Source organism: Elgaria multicarinata, chromosome 11, assembly GCF_023053635.1.
Source record: "Elgaria multicarinata webbii isolate HBS135686 ecotype San Diego chromosome 11, rElgMul1.1.pri, whole genome shotgun sequence".
In the NCBI taxonomy this organism is placed as follows: Eukaryota; Metazoa; Chordata; class Lepidosauria; order Squamata; family Anguidae; genus Elgaria; species Elgaria multicarinata.
In genome coordinates this window covers 45,461,065-45,477,040 of record NC_086181.1, presented here as the reverse complement: position 1 = coordinate 45,477,040, position 15,976 = coordinate 45,461,065, and the positions used below count along the sequence as shown (strand labels likewise).

The window sequence follows — 15,976 nt, the reverse complement described above, 5'->3', positions numbered from 1 at the left end:
TATCCCGAGACATCCGGGAAGCCACGGGGCAGGGGAGTCTTTCCGCCACCGCTGCTCTCCGCTCACCGTCTCGCTCGCTGTCCTGCGCCCCCCGACAGGCCTACCGGCCCTGCGCCCAGAGAGCCTCCATCCTCTTCTTCGTCCTCAACGACATGGGCAGGATCGACCCCATGTACCAGTTCTCCCTGGACGCCTACATCGACCTGTTCAACCTCAGCATCAACAAGAGCCACCGAAGCGCCAAGCTGGATGAAAGAATCCGCAACCTGAACGAGTACCACACCTATGCGGTCTACAGGTGAGCCGCTCCGCTGAGCTGCCGCCCTCCGTTCGAACAACGGGCGGGATCATGGGCCCCCCTTGCCCGCCGTGCCCCGTCGTCTCTGGGCCCCCTTTGTGGGGCAAAAGGCAAAGCGACCGGGAGGCAGCCGATGACCCACGATGTCCAGGCGTGACTTGATCACCCCTTCCTCAGAGGAGGAGGGCAGGGCACCTTCGGCTCCTCGCAGACGCCGGGACACCGGATCTGGCACACTGGGCGTCGGAGAAACCAGGCGGCGGGGTGGCGGCGGTGTCCTCTTTCAGGTCCAGCCCTTCCTGACCCCCATTTGCTCTCTGCCTTCGCCAGGTACACCTGCCGGGGCCTTTTCGAACGGCACAAGCTGCTCTTCAGCTTCCAGATGTGCGCCAAGATCCTGGAAGTGTCCGGCAACCTCAAGATGGACGAGTACAACTTCTTCCTGCGCGGGGGCGTGGTAAGCGCTGGGCCGGGGCCACCAGGAAGCGGCTGCCTCTTGCGCTGGCCAGCCGGAGGTTTCGTGATTGTCCCGCTGTTCGGGCCGAGAACGGAGCAGCGCCGGAAGCTGCCGTGCGCTGGCCCCGCCGGGCTCAGGAGTGGCCTACGCTGGTTGGCGGAGTCAGAGAAGCGTCTTTCCCTGCCCTCCCTGGAAATTGAGGGGACTGAGCCCGGGGCCACCTGTGTGCCAAACAGGGCCTTTGCCCCTGGCCCCGCGGCTCTCCCCTTCGAACCCCAGGCTCTGGCCTGTTTGGGGAATAGCCTGCCCCTCGCAGCTTCAGCTCCCTTGACAAGGGAACCTCTTCTAAGTGGGGCCCACGCCACGTGCCGTGCAAATGCCCCCCCCTTCTCGGGATGTGTGGGCCTGTTTCCAGGCCTGACACAGGTGCTCAGGGCAAGGCGCCTGTGGGCCCCCCCCCTTAGCCTTCTCCCTCCCCTGGCTTCATGTGCTCATGCCCTCCGCCTTTGCCCGCCTGGGCTGCGCCTGGCTTCCTTTGGCTCTCTGCTTGTTGCGGGCCACTGGATAATGCCCCCCAGTGCCATTCCCTTGGGCCTCCCTTTGGCGGGCCTTCCTCGTGTGAGAGGGCCGGGAGGCTTTCCCAGCGCCTGCCGTGACGCTTGGCCAGGCCCTGTCCGTGACAAGAGGCCCTAGGGCAATGGGGGAGCAGGCGCCCCGCCCCGCCTCTCCCTGAGCTCACAAAGGCCGTGGAGGGAAGAGAAGCCGCCTCCTGCTGTCCCTGCTCCCTGCCACCCGATTCAGGAGGGGGGCTCCACAGCAGCCAAGGGGGAAACGGCTGAAGGCAGCCCCCTTCCCTTCCCCTTTTGGGGGGCTGACTTAGGCTGCCGCCTAGATACACCTCGCAATCTCTGCCCTTGGCTGATGTCCCCTGTGTGTGCTGGTCAGCGCTGCCGCTGGCGCCCTCCCTGCCTGAGGGGCCTCTGTGTGGCAGCCAGGTTTGACCTAGAACGTCCCCGCTCCGTTGCCTGCGCCCACCTTCCTCCTGGGAGGACACTCCCCGCCCCCAAGGGAAGCGTTGCCGCCCTCGGAGTGGAGGAGGGCACATTGGGACCAGAGCCCCCCGTGGCCAAAGGAACGGCCACATCCCAGGCATTCTGGGACACAGAAAGAGCTCGGCAGTCCTGCCATGCCGCAAGCTCCACCCACTTTGGGCGCTGGCTCCGTCCCCCGTCCCCCCGTGGGACTCTCCTTGTGGGTCATCAGCTGGTGAGAAGCCCTGCCCCCTTTTTTGGTGTGTGTGTTTTTTGTCCTCCTTGCCTTTGACCTTGGGCAGGTTCTCCGCTTAGCCTCTCTCAGACATCCTAAAAGTACAGGTGCCTGAAGCAGAGAACGAGATGCCCCATGACTCAGCTCTCCCCATCCGGGTGTTGTCCCGTCCCCCGCCCCAAGATGCGTTGGGACTCCAGCTCCCAGCTCCCCTAGCCAAGGGCCAAAATTGCTGGGGGTGAGGGGGAAAGCTGCCCCCCTGCTTGATCCCCTGTGGGACCCCCTCTTCCTCCCCCTTTGTCCCTGCTTACAGGTGCTGGACAGGGAAGGGCAGATGGACAATCCGTGCACCAGCTGGCTGGCCGACATCTACTGGGACAACATCACAGAACTGGACAAGCTCACCAACTTCCACGGCATCATGAACTCCTTTGAGCAGTACCCTCGGGACTGGAACCTCTGGTACACCAGCTCCAAGCCGGAGAAGGCCATGCTCCCAGGTCAGGCGCGCCACGCTGGGGCCGGGCTGCTCTGGGAAGGACCCCGGGCCTGCGGCTGCTCTCCCGTTCTGCCGAGGCGCCCGGCCTCTGAGAGCGCATCAGGGCATCCTTGGTAGAAAGGGAGACAGGTTTGGCTCACTTGGCATCCCTTACGCTCACGAGTGACGCCAGCCAGGCCGCTAGAGCAGGGGTGGGGCGAAAGCGACTCCCCAGGCGTTTGGGCCTTCCACCCCTGGCATTGTGACCATTGGCCAGGCCGGCAGAGCCTCCTTCGCCCCACCCGTTCTCTGGAAGCGCTGGAACGGGATCCCTCGAGGAATCCCCCCGTGGGGCGGGCTGATGCCCCTTGGCTCTTTGCGGGCTGCTTGGGGATCCCTGGAGCGCCACGGGACGGGCGGCCCTCCCACTTCAGGCGTCCCCTGTCCACGCACGCTGTCGCCCCCTGCAGGCGAGTGGGAGAACTCCTGCAACCAGATGCAGCGGATGCTGGTTGTCCGGTCCCTGCGGCCCGACCGCGTGGCCTTCTGCGTCACGGCCTTCATCGTCTCGAACCTGGGTTCCCAGTTCATCGAGCCGCCCGTGCTTAACATGAAGTCGGTGAGTGGGGCGGCGGCGGGGGGGGTACCTGCAGGCCCTTCCACCTCACCCAGCCCATTGTGCACGGTGGTCTCTGTAGCTGGAGCAATCCGAACGGGGGAATCGCTCAGCATTCACCTGTGGTAGCTGCCTGACCCCCAGACATGCCCCTGCTTTGGCCCAGGGAAGTCGAGGCTCGCCAGCTCTCCTCGGCGTGGAACGAGGGCGCCGTGATTCCTCTCCTCTCCGTTGCCTCTCTCTCAACGCAGGTGGTGGACGACTCCACGACGAAGACGCCCCTGATCTTTGTGCTGTCGCCCGGCGTCGACCCCACCTCCTCCCTGCTGCAGCTGGCGGAGCAGTCGGGGATGGCCCAGCGCTTCCACGCCCTCTCGCTGGGCCAGGGCCAGGCGCCCATCGCCACCCGGATGATTAAGGACGGGGTCTATCAGGGTGAGGGCCAAGAGAGGGGCCAGCGGTCTCGGGGCAGGGGAAGCCGGCTCCTTCGCCACAGGGGGGTGGGGGTGGGTGCCTGGTCCACCCCGTCCCATCAGGGCCCCAGAGGCCGCCCCGTTCCGTTTCCATTCTGCCCAATAGCCAAAGCTGTTTGGGTGGTTTACCAAGATTAAAACCCTAAAAGCAGTAGAAAACCCTTAACGTACACAGAAATATTAAAAGAATTTTTAACCATCAATAATCAATCCCAGCGCCTGTTAAAAGCCTTATCCTACACTTGTCAAACGCCTAGGGGTGAAATGTCTTAAATGGGTGCCGAGAAGATGGCAGCGTTGGCACCAGGCAGGTCTCACTGGGGAGAAGCATTCGGCAGTCCAGGGGGCCACCACCGAGAAAGGCCCCGCTCCCTTGTTGCCATCCTCCGAACCTCCGTTTGAGGCGGCACTTGGAGGAGGGCCCCAGGTGACCATCGGCGCCACGTACGAGTCGGTTCCTCCTCCCGCCCGCCTGCCCGTGTCCCTCCACCTTCAGCTCCCCGCATCTCGGTGCATTCCGTCCAGCTTCCCCCGACCCCACCATCCCGGTTTTAAATTTTGTTTTTGTATATTTGTTTTTAATGTTCCCTGTTTTAATCTTTGTAAAGTGCCCAGAGGGCTTTGGCTATGAGGCGGTCTATAAATGCAAATAATAATAATAATAATAATAATAATAATAATAATAATAATAATAATGAGGAGGAGGAGGAGGAGGAGGAGGAGGAGGAGGAGGAGGAGGAGAATTAATCTGTTGTTGCCCCGCAGGGAACTGGGTCTTCCTGGCCAACTGCCACCTCTCGCTGTCCTGGATGCCCCAGCTGGACAAGCTGGTGGAGCAGCTGCAGGTGGAGGAGCCCCACCCGTCCTTCCGCCTGTGGCTCAGCTCCAGCCCCCACCCCGACTTCCCCATCTCCATCTTGCAGGCCGGCATCAAGATGACCACAGAGCCCCCCACGGTGAGAGCAGGGCGGGGGGCGGGGGGGGATTCCAAGTCTCCCCCAGCACCAGTTCCAGCAGTGCTTCAGCCTCTCTTTTCTCTGGGGGGGAAACCCTGGCCGGGTCCTGGGCCAAGGCCTCCACCTCCTCCTCCTTTTCCCTCCCACTTCCTTGTGGCTTGAGAAATTCAGGCAAGGCCCGCTTTCTGTGCAAGAGAGACAGAGTGACCGGAGAAATCTTTCCATGCTCAGATGCACGGCTTGAGAAGAAGGGCTTGGGGGTTGGGGCGGTAGAGCAGCCAGCACCGATCGTCTGGGGACCGAGGGAGGACCACTGCTAGCCCCCTGGATGCCAGGAGTGAGGGGCAGGGCATGGGAGGAAGCCGGGCGGGGGGCGGGGCTCTCCGGACCATCCTTCCCCTCCGGCCCCTGTGCTCACTTTCCTCCTGCTCCACCAAGGACCTGCGTGGCTCCAGTTCAGCAGCCTTCATCTCCGACCTTCAAAGAGGGGAGAGAGAGCTCCTAGGCGCGCAGAGCGTCCCTGGTCTCAAGTTAAAGGAAGCCAGATTCCAGCTGGACATCAGGAAAAACTTCCTGACTGTTAGAGCAGTACGACAATGGAATCAGTGACCTAGGGAGGTTGTGGGCTCTCCCACACTGGAGGCCTTCAAGAGGCAGCTGGACAACCACCTGTCAGGGATGCTTTAGGGTGGATTCCTGCATTGAGCAGGGGGGTGGACTCGATGGCCTTGTAGGCCCCTTCCAACTCTGCTGTTCTAGGATTCTATGGTCGGGCCGCCCCGGGGCTTGCTTGCTTGCTTGCTTCCTTTCCCCTCTCGGCGCCCTCCTGGCTCAGCTGTAAGACACACACACACACACACAACCCATCCGCCATCTTCCCCCCCCCCTCCCCGACAGGGCTTGAAGGCCAACATGAAGCGCCTCTACCAGCTCATCACGGAGCCCCAGCTCAACCGCTGCACGAAGCCGGCCAAGTACAAGAAGCTGCTCTTCGCCCTCTGCTTCTTCCACAGCATCCTGCTGGAGCGCAAGAAGTTCCTGCAGCTGGGCTGGAACATCGTCTACGGCTTCAACGACTCGGACTTTGAGGTGAGGGGAGGGGAGGGGAGGGGGAGCAGCAGCAGCAGGCAGGCAGCCAGGGCCGTTTGGGGCAGCCCCCCCGCCCCGGAAGCAAGGGAGGGCGTCCACAGGGAGGCGGCCTGTTCCTCCTTCCTCAGGGCCCGCACGGACCGATTTGTGACGACCTCGTCTGCCTGGGGAAGACCGTCGCTGGGTCAGCTGGCGGCCAAGCAGCCCGGGCAGCCCTGGATGCTTCCAGGACCTTTGCCTGCCCCGTGCGCCGGGCGTGGCTACTGCCGGTGCCCTCGTCCCACCGACCACGTTGCCTCAGGATATGGTGTTACAGGATCCGTGGCATGATAAGGGGAAATTTTAGCTGGTATCAGGGTCCGGCAGCAGGGTGTGGAGACAGGTGCTGGGCAGGTGGGTTCTTGTACGCCAGTCGAACCCATGACCTTGGGAGGCGGTGGGCTCTTCTCCCACACTGGAGGCCTTCAAGGGGCAGCTGGGCAGCCATCTGTCAGGGATGCTTTAAGGTGGATTCCTGCATTGAGCAGGGGGTTGGACTTGAGGGCCTCGGTGGCCCCTTCCAACTCTACTGTTCTATGATTTTATGATGCTTAGCCTGTGGTGGTCCCAGGGCTGGCAGCCTGCTGAGGATGAGGGCATCACAGCTCCACAACTCTGGCCCGCGTGATGCTCCAGCACACCCAGGCGCACTCCTACACTTCCTGGGGAACCTGCACCAGCTGCCCCTCCCCCCTGTCCTCCAAGGGCCTGGTCCCAATTCACCGCTGCCTGTTCTCCCCCCCCCCCACTTTCCCCTGCCCAGGTGTCTGAGAACCTCCTGAGCCTATACCTGGATGAGTACGAGGAGACGCCTTGGGACGCCCTCAAGTACCTGATTGCGGGCGTCAATTACGGGGGCCACGTGACGGACGACTGGGACCGGCGCCTCCTCACCACCTACATCAACGACTACTTCTGCGAGCAAAGCATAGCGGCCCCCTTCTACAAGTTTGTACCGGCGGGGGATGGGGAGGTTTGGGCTCAGAGGGGGGGGGCGTGTCCAGAAAGCGGGACTCGGGGTGTTTCTGGGTGTGGTGGAAGCAGAGCCTCCTCCTGGCCCTGAGGCAAACCCCTCTTGCCCAAGGCAAGGCTCCGGACCACCTTGGGAATGGCTCAGCCCTATGTTATTTATTTATTTATTTATTTATTACATTTCTATACCGCCCAATAGCCGGAGCTCTCTGGGCGGTTCACAAAAATTAAAAACATTCAAAGTATAAAACAACAGTATAAAACCATCATATAAGATACAATATAAAAGCTCAACCAGATAAAAACAGCAGCAGTGCAAAATTACAAATTTAAAACACCAAGTTAAAATTTATTTATAGACTGTTAAAATGCTGGGAGAATAAAAAGGTCTTCACCTGGCGTCTAAAAGCATATAATTTATTTATTTATTTATTATTATTTATTTATTACATTTTTATACCGCCCAATAGCCGAAGCTCTCTGGGCGGTTCACAAAAATTAAAATCATCATAAAACAACCAACAAGTTAAAAATACAAATACAAAATACAATATAAAAAGCACAACCAGGATAAAACCACGCAGCAAAATTGATATAAGGTTAAAATACAGAGTTAAAACAGTATAATTTAAATTTAAGTTAAAATTAAGTGTTAAAATACTGAGTGAATAAAAAGGTCTTCAGCTGGCGACGAAAGGAGTACAGTGTAGGCGCCAGGCGGACCTCTCTGGGGAGCTCATTCCACAACCGGGGTGCCACAGCGGAGAAAGCCCTCCTCCTAGTAGCCACCTGCCTCACTTCCTTTGGCAGGGGCTCACGGAGAAGGGCCCCTGTAGATGATCTTAAGGTCCGGGTAGGTACATATGGGAGGAGGCGTTCCTTCAAATAACCTGGCCCCAAACCGTTTAGGGCTTTAAATGTCAATACCAGCACTTTGAATCGGGCCCGGACCTGGACTGGCAGCCAATGAAGTTGTAAAAGGACTGGCGTAATGTGATCTCGCCAGCCAGTCCCTGTTAGTAAACGGGCTGCCCTGTTTTGTACCAGCTGAAGCTTCCGGACCGTTTTCAAAGGCAGCCCCACGTATAACGCATTGCAGTAATCCAAACGAGAGGTTATCAGAGCATGGATAACTGTAGCTAGGCTATCACTGTCCAGATAAGGGCGCAGTTGGTATATCAGCCTAAGCTGATAAAAGGTGCTCTTTGCCACTGAGTTCACCTGTGCCTCAAGTGACAGTTCTGGATCGAAGAGCACCCCCAAACTACGGACCCGATCCTTTAGGGAGAGTGCAACCCCGTCCAGGACAGGGCAAACATCACCTCGCCGGACAAATGAACCACCCGCTAACAGTACCTCCGTCTTGTCTGGATTGAGTCTCAGTTTGTTAGCCCTCATCCAGTCCATTACCGTGCCCAGGCACTGGTTCAGAACAGTCACTGCCTCACCTGGGTTTGATGAAAAGGAAAGGTAGAGCTGGGTGTCATCCGCATATTGATGACACCTCAGTCCACATCTCCGGATAACCTCCCCCAGCGGCTTCATGTATATGTTAAACAGCATAGGGGATAAAATAGAGCCCTGCGGAACCCCATGGCTTAGGAGCCACGGCACAGAGCAATAATCCCCCAGCACCACCTTCTGGAATCGGCCATCCAAGTAGGAGCGGAACCACTGCAACGCAGTACCTCCAACTCCCAGCTCAGACAACCTATCCAGAAGGATACCATGGTCGATGGTATCGAAGGCCGCTGAGAGGTCCAGGAGAACCAACAGGGTCGCACTCCCCCTGTCTCTCTCCCGACAGAGGTCATCCCACAGGGCGACCAAGGCAGTTTCTGTTCCAAAACCAGGCCTGAAACCCGATTGAAATGGATCTAGATAATCCGTTTCATTCAAGAGTGCCTGGAGTTGTCCTGCAACCACCCGCTCAAGCACCTTGCCCAGGAAAGGGATATTAGCCACCGGCCTGTAGTTGTTAACATCTTCCGGGTCCAGATTAGGCTTCTTCAGGAGTGGTCTAATTACCGCCTCTTTTAAAGAGGCCGGCACCACTCCCTCTCTCAAGGAGGCATTTACAACCTCCTGGACCCAGCCGGCGATCCCCTCCTTATTTGATGTAATGAGCCACGAGGGGCAAGGGTCAAGCACACAGGTGGTCGACCGGACTTGGCCAAGCACCTTGTCCACATCCTCGGGCCTCAATAACTGAAACTCATCCAATAAAACTGAGCCGGACGGCGCTCTGAACGCCTCTACTAGTGGTGCTGCATTAAGTGTGGTGTCCAATTCATGACGAATCTGAGCGACTTTATCTTCAAAGTGCCGTGCAAACTCGTCACAGCGTGCTACCGAGGGTTCAACTATCTCACGCCCTGGCCCAGAGTGTAACAGGCCACGAACCACTCGGAAAAGCTCCGCCGGACGACACCGAGAAGACGCAATGCTGGTGGAAAAGAACTGCCTCTTTGCCACCCTCACCGCCACAGAGTAGGCTCGATAGTGAGCTCTAGCCCGTGTTCGATCAGACCCAGCACGAGTTTTCCTCCACCTGCGTTCTAGCCGTCTCCCCTCTTGCTTCATCGCCCTCAGCTCAGATGTATACCAAGGAGCTGACCGGGCTCTGCTCAGAGGGAGAGGACGCTTGGGCGCGATCGTGTCAACCGCCCGAGTCATCTCTGCATTCCACAGAACGACCTGGGCTTCGACAGGAGCACCGGCCATATCAGCAGGAAAATCCCCCAGAGCCCTCTGGAATCCATCGGAGTCCATTAGCCTCCGGGGGCGGACCATTTTAATAGGCCCCCCACCCTTGCAGAGGGGAAAGGCCGCCGAGAGTCTAAACCTCAGTAGGAAGTGATCCGACCATGACAAGGGGGTAGATGTTAGTTCCCCCACTTCCAGATCACCATCCTCCTGTCCAGTCGAGAAAACCAGATCAAGCGTGTGTCCCTTTGCATGTGTTGGGCCGATGACATGTTGAGACAGCCCCATGGTTGTCATGGCAGCCATGAAGTCCTGAGCCGCTCCGGATACAGCAGCCTCGGCATGGGAGTTGAGATCCCCCAGAACCACCATCCTGGGGGTCCTCAACACCAGGTCCGAGACAACCTCCGTCAGCTCAGGCAGGGAGACTGTTGGGCAGCGGGGTGGACGGTACACCAGCAGAATCCCTAATCTGTCTCGAGTACCCAACACACAGTACAAACACTCCAGACCAGCACTCGACTGAACAGGAAGCCTAGAGAGGGAGATTGTATTCCTATAGACCACGGCAACCCCCCCTCCCCGGCCCTCGAGTCTGTGCTGGTGCTGCACCGAGTACCCAGGAGGGCAGAGCTGGGTGAGAGCAACCCCACCCAGTTCACCCACCCAGGTCTCAGTGATGCATACCAGGTCAGTGATGCATACCAGGCATAATGTAGGTGCCAGGCGCTCCTGGTAGCCACCTGCCTCACTTCCTTGGTCAGGGGCTCGCGGAGAAGGACCCCTGTGGATGACCTTAGGGTCCGGGCAGGTACATACGGGAGGAGGCGTTCCTTCAGATAGCCTGGCCCCAAGACGTTTAGGGCTTTAAATGTTAATACCAGCACTTTGAATCGGGCCTGGACCTGGACTGGCAGCCAATGAAGCTGGAAAAGGACTGGCGTGATGTGGTCTCATCGGCCAGTCCCTGTTAGTAAACGGTCTGCTTCCGGACCGTTTTCAAAGGCAGCCCCACGTATAACGCATTGCAATAATCCAAAGGAGAGGTTATCAGAGCATGGATCACTGTAGCTGGGCTATCTCTGTCCAGATAAGGGCGCAGCTGGTATATCAGCCTGAGCTGGTAAAAGGTGCTCTTTGCCACTGAGTTCGTCTGTGCTTCCAGTGACAGTTCTGGATCCAAGAGCACCCCCAGACTACGGACCCGATCCTTATGTTAGGAGTCGGGCTCTCGTCTGCCTCGTTTCTGTCCCATAGAGAACGCTCCTCTTTCCCTTCCGCCTTTTCCTCAGGGCGAAACCCTCCAGGATCCGCCAGCCCACCTTCCTGGCAGTGCAAGAGGCGACAGGGAAGGCCCGTGCTCAGCCGTGGCTTTATCAAACGCTTCCCTGGCGTTTTGCCCTCGCTCCCGGAAGGCCCAGGCTCTGGTCGAGACCGAGAGGCCCGGAAGTTCAGGCTTGGAACATGGCGGGTGGAGAGGGGGCGGGGGCGGGGGCGGGTTTGCAAGGACCCCCGGTTGCAGGCCAAGAGTGAGCCAGCCTGCCTGCCTCCACAGGCTCTCTGCGCTGGACACCTACTACATCCCCAAGGACGGCAACCTGTCCTCTTACAAGGAATACATCAGCCTGCTGCCCGGCATGGACCCCCCGGAGGCCTTTGGGCAGCACCCCAATGCTGACGTGGCTTCCCAGATCACGGAGGCCAGGACGCTCTTCGAGACCCTGCTCTCCCTGCAGCCTCAGATCACGCCCTCCGGAGCGGCCGGCCAGAGCCGGGAGGACAAGGTATTTATTTATTTATTTATTTATTTATGTTATTACATTTTTATACCCCCCCCCCCCAATAGCCGAAGCTCTCTGGGCGGTTCACAAAAATTAAAACCATCATAAAACAACCAACAAGTTAAAAATACAAATACAAAATACAATATAAAAAGCACAACCAGGATAAAACCACGCAGCAAAATTGATATAAGGTTAAAATACAGAGTTAAAACAGTATAATTTAAATTTAAGTTAAAATTAAGTGTTAAAATACTGGGAGAATAAAAAGGTCTTCAGCTGGCGACGAAAGGAGTACAGTGTAGGCGCCAGGCGGACCTCTCTGGGGAGCTCATTCCACAACCGGGGTGCCACAGCGGAGAAAGCCCTCCTCCTAGTAGCCACCTGCCTCACTTCCTTTGGCAGGGGCTCACGGAGAAGGGCCCCTGTAGATGATCTTAAGGTCCGGGTAGGTACATATGGGAGGAGGCGTTCCTTCAAATAACCTGGCCCCAAACCGTTTAGGGCTTTAAATGTCAATACCAGCACTTTGAATCGGGCCCGGACCTGGACTGGCAGCCAATGAAGTTGTAAAAGGACTGGCGTAATGTGATCTCGCCAGCCAGTCCCTGTTAGTAAACGGGCTGCCCTGTTTTGTACCAGCTGAAGCTTCCGGACCGTTTTCAAAGGCAGCCCCACGTATAACGCATTGCAGTAATCCAAACGAGAGGTTATCAGAGCATGGATAACTGTAGCTAGGCTATCACTGTCCAGATAAGGGCGCAGTTGGTATATCAGCCTAAGCTGATAAAAGGTGCTCTTTGATAAAAGGTACCCTGTGCCGAGGGGTGTGTGTGTGTTTCGTGAGCTGCAGTCCCGTGGTGGTGCCCATCGGAGCAGGCCTTTCTGAGGCAAGGACCCCGGCTAGAACCCCGAGAGGCCCCTCACCGGAGCCGGGTGCAGAAGGCAGACCCCGGACGGGAGAGAATTTGGAGGCCGGGCTTCCGTTCTGGGGACAGGAGCCATTTGGAGGGTAGCGCCCAAGTCCTGCTCTCGGTTTCCTTCAGCTTTGTTCATTTCGGCGGGATCGCTTAGGCTGGGAAGGGAGGCCCTTTGATGATGAAGCCGCTGCAGTTAAACAAGTGGAAGGCAGAAGCCCTTTCTGACCTACTGCAGCGATGGGCACCAATCTGAATGGCTTTCACAGGGGCTTGGGTAAATCCCTGGAGGAGGAGGAGGAGGAGGAGGAGGAGGAGGAGGAGGAGGAGGAGGAGGAGAAGGCTCTCAATGGCTCCTCGCCCTGATGGCTACGTGCTGCCTCCAGTATCAGAGGCAGGAAGCCGGTGTGCATCAGTTGCATGCCGCACAGTTCTTTCTTCGGCCTTGGGAGCTTCCGGTGTGCTGGAAAGAGGGTCCCGGGGGGGGGGGGGGGGGCTGCTCCCAAACTGTGGAATAGCCACAGTGGAATAGACGGAGGAGACTCGTCAGCTTGACAGTCTTTTAGCATTCAAGAAAGCTATCCAGACTGATCTCTTCCGGCAGGCCTATCCGGTGGAATTTTAGGATGCTTTTAGGATGTTTTTAAACAACGTATACCGTGTTTTTAATCCGTATTTTGTGTGTTTTGTGCATATTGTAGTTCCCCGCCTCGATCCAATTGGAGAGGCGGGTAAGAAATTATTTATTTATTTATTTATTTATTTAATTTATATACCGCCCCATAGCCAAAGCGCTCTGGACAGCTTACAAAAGTTAAAAACAGTGAACATTAAAAGGTATACAAAATTTAAAACCATCAAAAATATATAAAAAAACAACAGTATAAAACAACAGTATCCATTTTAAACGACGACAGTTCTGGGGTCCATTAAAAAACAAAACAGACTCCGCATATGTTCTTAAATGCCGTTCAATGCCTGGGAGAAAAGGAACGTCTTGGCCTGGCGCCGAAAAGAAAACAGCGTTGGCGCCAGGCGGGCCTCGTCAGGCGGGCCTCGTTCCATAATCGTTCCGAAAAGGAGGGATCCCTGGGCTGGCTCCTGTTCTCCACGGGTCCGGGTTCCGCATGAGTCCACGTTGCTGAGTTTGGGGGCCCAGGAGCTGCTAGGAGGCGGAGGGTCCTAGGAGCCAGCCGCCCCCCCGCCCGCATTCACCGTGCCCCCCCCCCCCCCGCTCCCAGGTGCTGGACCTTTCGGCCGACGTGCGCAGCAAGATCCCGGAGGAGATCGACTACGAGGGCACCTGCCGGGTGCTGTCCACCGACCCCTCCCCCCTCAACGTGGTCCTGCTGCAAGAGATCCAGCGCTACAACTCCTTGCTGCAGGTCATCAGGTGAGGGGAAGGCGGGGTGGGGCGGGGCGGGGCCTCCCCAGCCCCATAGCCCAGGGGCAGCACGGGGCCAAAGGGATCCGCAGGCAGAGCTCCATCGGGCCGACGCCGTGGGCAAAGTTCCCCTGAGAGCACGGCAGGCGCCTCCTCAAGAGAGCCGCCTCGGGGCTTAAGCCCTGGCCTGGAAAGCCAGGGGGAGAAGAAGGACGCTCTCCCCACGCTCAGAGGCACTCTCGCCTTCCCATGCTGGCTCGAGTGTAGAAGATCTAGGCCCTGGTCTCCTCAATGTGTACACCTGGCCCCCAGCACCAACTTTATTTTAAAGAACGCCTCTGATTCCCATGTAGGCCCCAGAGGGATTCTGTGAAAAGAGAAATGCCTGGGGGGTGTGGGGGTGTGGGTGTGGGTGTGTGCAGTCCATGCTTTGTTCTGAAGGATGCCCAGGCACCCAGGAAAATGGGGGTGCCAGGGGATGTCTCCGGGGGCGGGGGAGGGCTAGAGGGGGGGGGGGATGCAAGGAGTTGATGAGGTTTGTGGGGGAATACATCTGTGTGTGTGTTTTTAGAGTGTGTGCGTGTGAGAGAGCGTTAGCCCGTTCGTCTGTTTTGGTGTGGCATGAGTTTTGCCCAGAGGCAGTAGGCTTATGTTCACAGTTGCTGGGGAACATGGGCAGGCGGGTGCTGTTGCCCTCTGGTCCTACTGGTGGGTTTCCTGAGGGCATCTGGGGCTTGGCCACTGTGGGAACCGAACACTGGACTAGAGAGGCCTTTGGGCGAACTCAGCGTGGCTCTTCCCGTGTTCGGGGGTGTCGTGGAGGGGTCGTGTATGTGTGCATGGTGTGTCTTGCCTTGCCTTCTCTCTCTCTCTCTCTGTGGGTGTGGGGTGTGCCTGTGTGAGTGTCACCAGCTTGCCTTCCGTGAAATGGGTCCTTCGTTGTGGTTTGCGGAGGGGGCAAACCCGCCGTTTGGCCTTGGGGGCTCAGATCCCACCCCGCCTTGTACTCCGCTTTCCTTCTGTGAAGTCGACGTGAGAGCAGACGGCTGTCAGGAGTGGGGGGCTTTGTGTCTGGGGGCTCGTATCCCACCTCTGGCTTAAACCTGGGTGATTGGAGAAGTCGCTTTTCATTTGGGCCACACCGGTTTGCCTTTGGGGGAATTGGTGGTTTTGGACTTGGCCGGGCCGCCCGGGCCGCCGTTTTGTGAATGGGCGAGCTCCCTCAGGACAGCCATTTTGTGCAAGTACCCACAGCTCAAAATTCCAAATCTGCCCGCCTGGCTCAAAAGCATTTGGGGTGGGGGGGCTGCCAGGCTAAGCCCTGGCTCCCCTGAGGCCCCGCCCACCCTTTGTGCAAATCCATCCCCCGTTTCTCGTAGTTCCTCCCTGGTGGAGCTGGAAAAGGGCATCCAGGGCCTGGTGGTCATGTCCACGGACCTGGAGGAGATCTTCAACTGCATCTTTGACGCCCGCGTGCCGCCCATGTGGGAGAGGGTAAGCCCTGAGGAAGCGGCCCGTTCCCTTTCGCTGCTTCCGCTGGAGGAGGGCAACCTTCGGCCACGGGCTGCCGAGCGACACCTGGCAGAAGCTCTTGGGCAATCCAAAGGCTCCAGGCCGTCCATCCCCCTTGGGGCAAGAGGCAGGCGCCTCCCGGGGCACCCTTCCGCGCTGGAACGCCACAGGGAGAAACAACTCCGGTTCCTTATGTTGTTTTTAAAACGCATTGGTCTTTTTAGCCCCCGTGGGGGTGAAATGCATTTCCAGGAGGTTTTCCACTAGGGAAAATACATAATTCATAGGCCTCCTCGAAGAGAAAGGGAGCGTTTCAAAGGATGCTTCTTCTGAGGTGAAAGACTGGCCAGCGAAGCACCGCCAAACCACTAGAGAGGAGGCGGCAGCAGGGCCTCCGGGGCCTCAGCACGTTGTGGGGCTGGCTTGTTCTCCCTGCCCCAGAGATACCCGCCAGCACCCGCCGCTTCTTTCCCCTGCAGGCCTACCCCTCCCAGAAGCCCCTGGCCGCCTGGACCCGGGACCTGGGCCAACGCGTGGAGCAGTTCGCCCGCTGGGCCAAGACCGCACACCCTCCGGTGCTCTTCTGGCTCTCTGGCTTCACCTTCCCGACGGGGTTCCTGACTGCCGTACTGCAAGCCGCCGCGCGCCAGAACAACGTAGGGAAATGGCAAGGTGGCGGCGAGGGGGGGGGGGGCAGATGGTGGGGGGGCAGGGGGCGTAACGGGCTGAGAAGGGAGCGGAGGAGCCCAGAAGGGGGTCCGTGGTGCTGTGTGGAGATGGGACAAGAAGGGGAAGGGTGGTTTCGGGGGTTAGAAGAATGCGGGGGCGAGGGCCAGCATGTGCAGAGCGGCAGGCCCGGAGGGGGATGGCAGAGAGGGGGAGGGGCTTTCCAGCCTTTCCTCCGCGGAGTCCGTGTTGTGGACTCCATCTCCCAGCAGCCTCTCCCAGCATGGCCAAAGGGCAGGGATCCTGGGAATTGCAGTCGAAAAGCTCTGGAGTGCCCCAGGTTGGGGGCAGGAGCAAGAGGCGGTT

General features: G+C 58.3%; 1 protein-coding gene across 1 annotated transcript in view; it reads left to right on the top strand.

The window, feature by feature from the left end:
* The window catches only part of DNAH2 (dynein axonemal heavy chain 2), a 96,585-nt gene that overhangs the window by 79,489 nt on the left and 1,120 nt on the right, over positions 1-15,976 (top strand). Inside the window, exons 69-80 of the mRNA XM_063138104.1 lie at positions 99-298; positions 629-755; positions 2,335-2,521; positions 2,970-3,118; positions 3,367-3,550; positions 4,354-4,544; positions 5,442-5,633; positions 6,436-6,620; positions 10,906-11,134; positions 13,290-13,441; positions 14,812-14,926; positions 15,424-15,600. Coding sequence (XP_062994174.1) covers positions 99-298; positions 629-755; positions 2,335-2,521; positions 2,970-3,118; positions 3,367-3,550; positions 4,354-4,544; positions 5,442-5,633; positions 6,436-6,620; positions 10,906-11,134; positions 13,290-13,441; positions 14,812-14,926; positions 15,424-15,600 — 2,088 coding nt within the window. The remainder of the gene's footprint in view (positions 1-98; positions 299-628; positions 756-2,334; positions 2,522-2,969; positions 3,119-3,366; positions 3,551-4,353; positions 4,545-5,441; positions 5,634-6,435; positions 6,621-10,905; positions 11,135-13,289; positions 13,442-14,811; positions 14,927-15,423; positions 15,601-15,976) is intronic.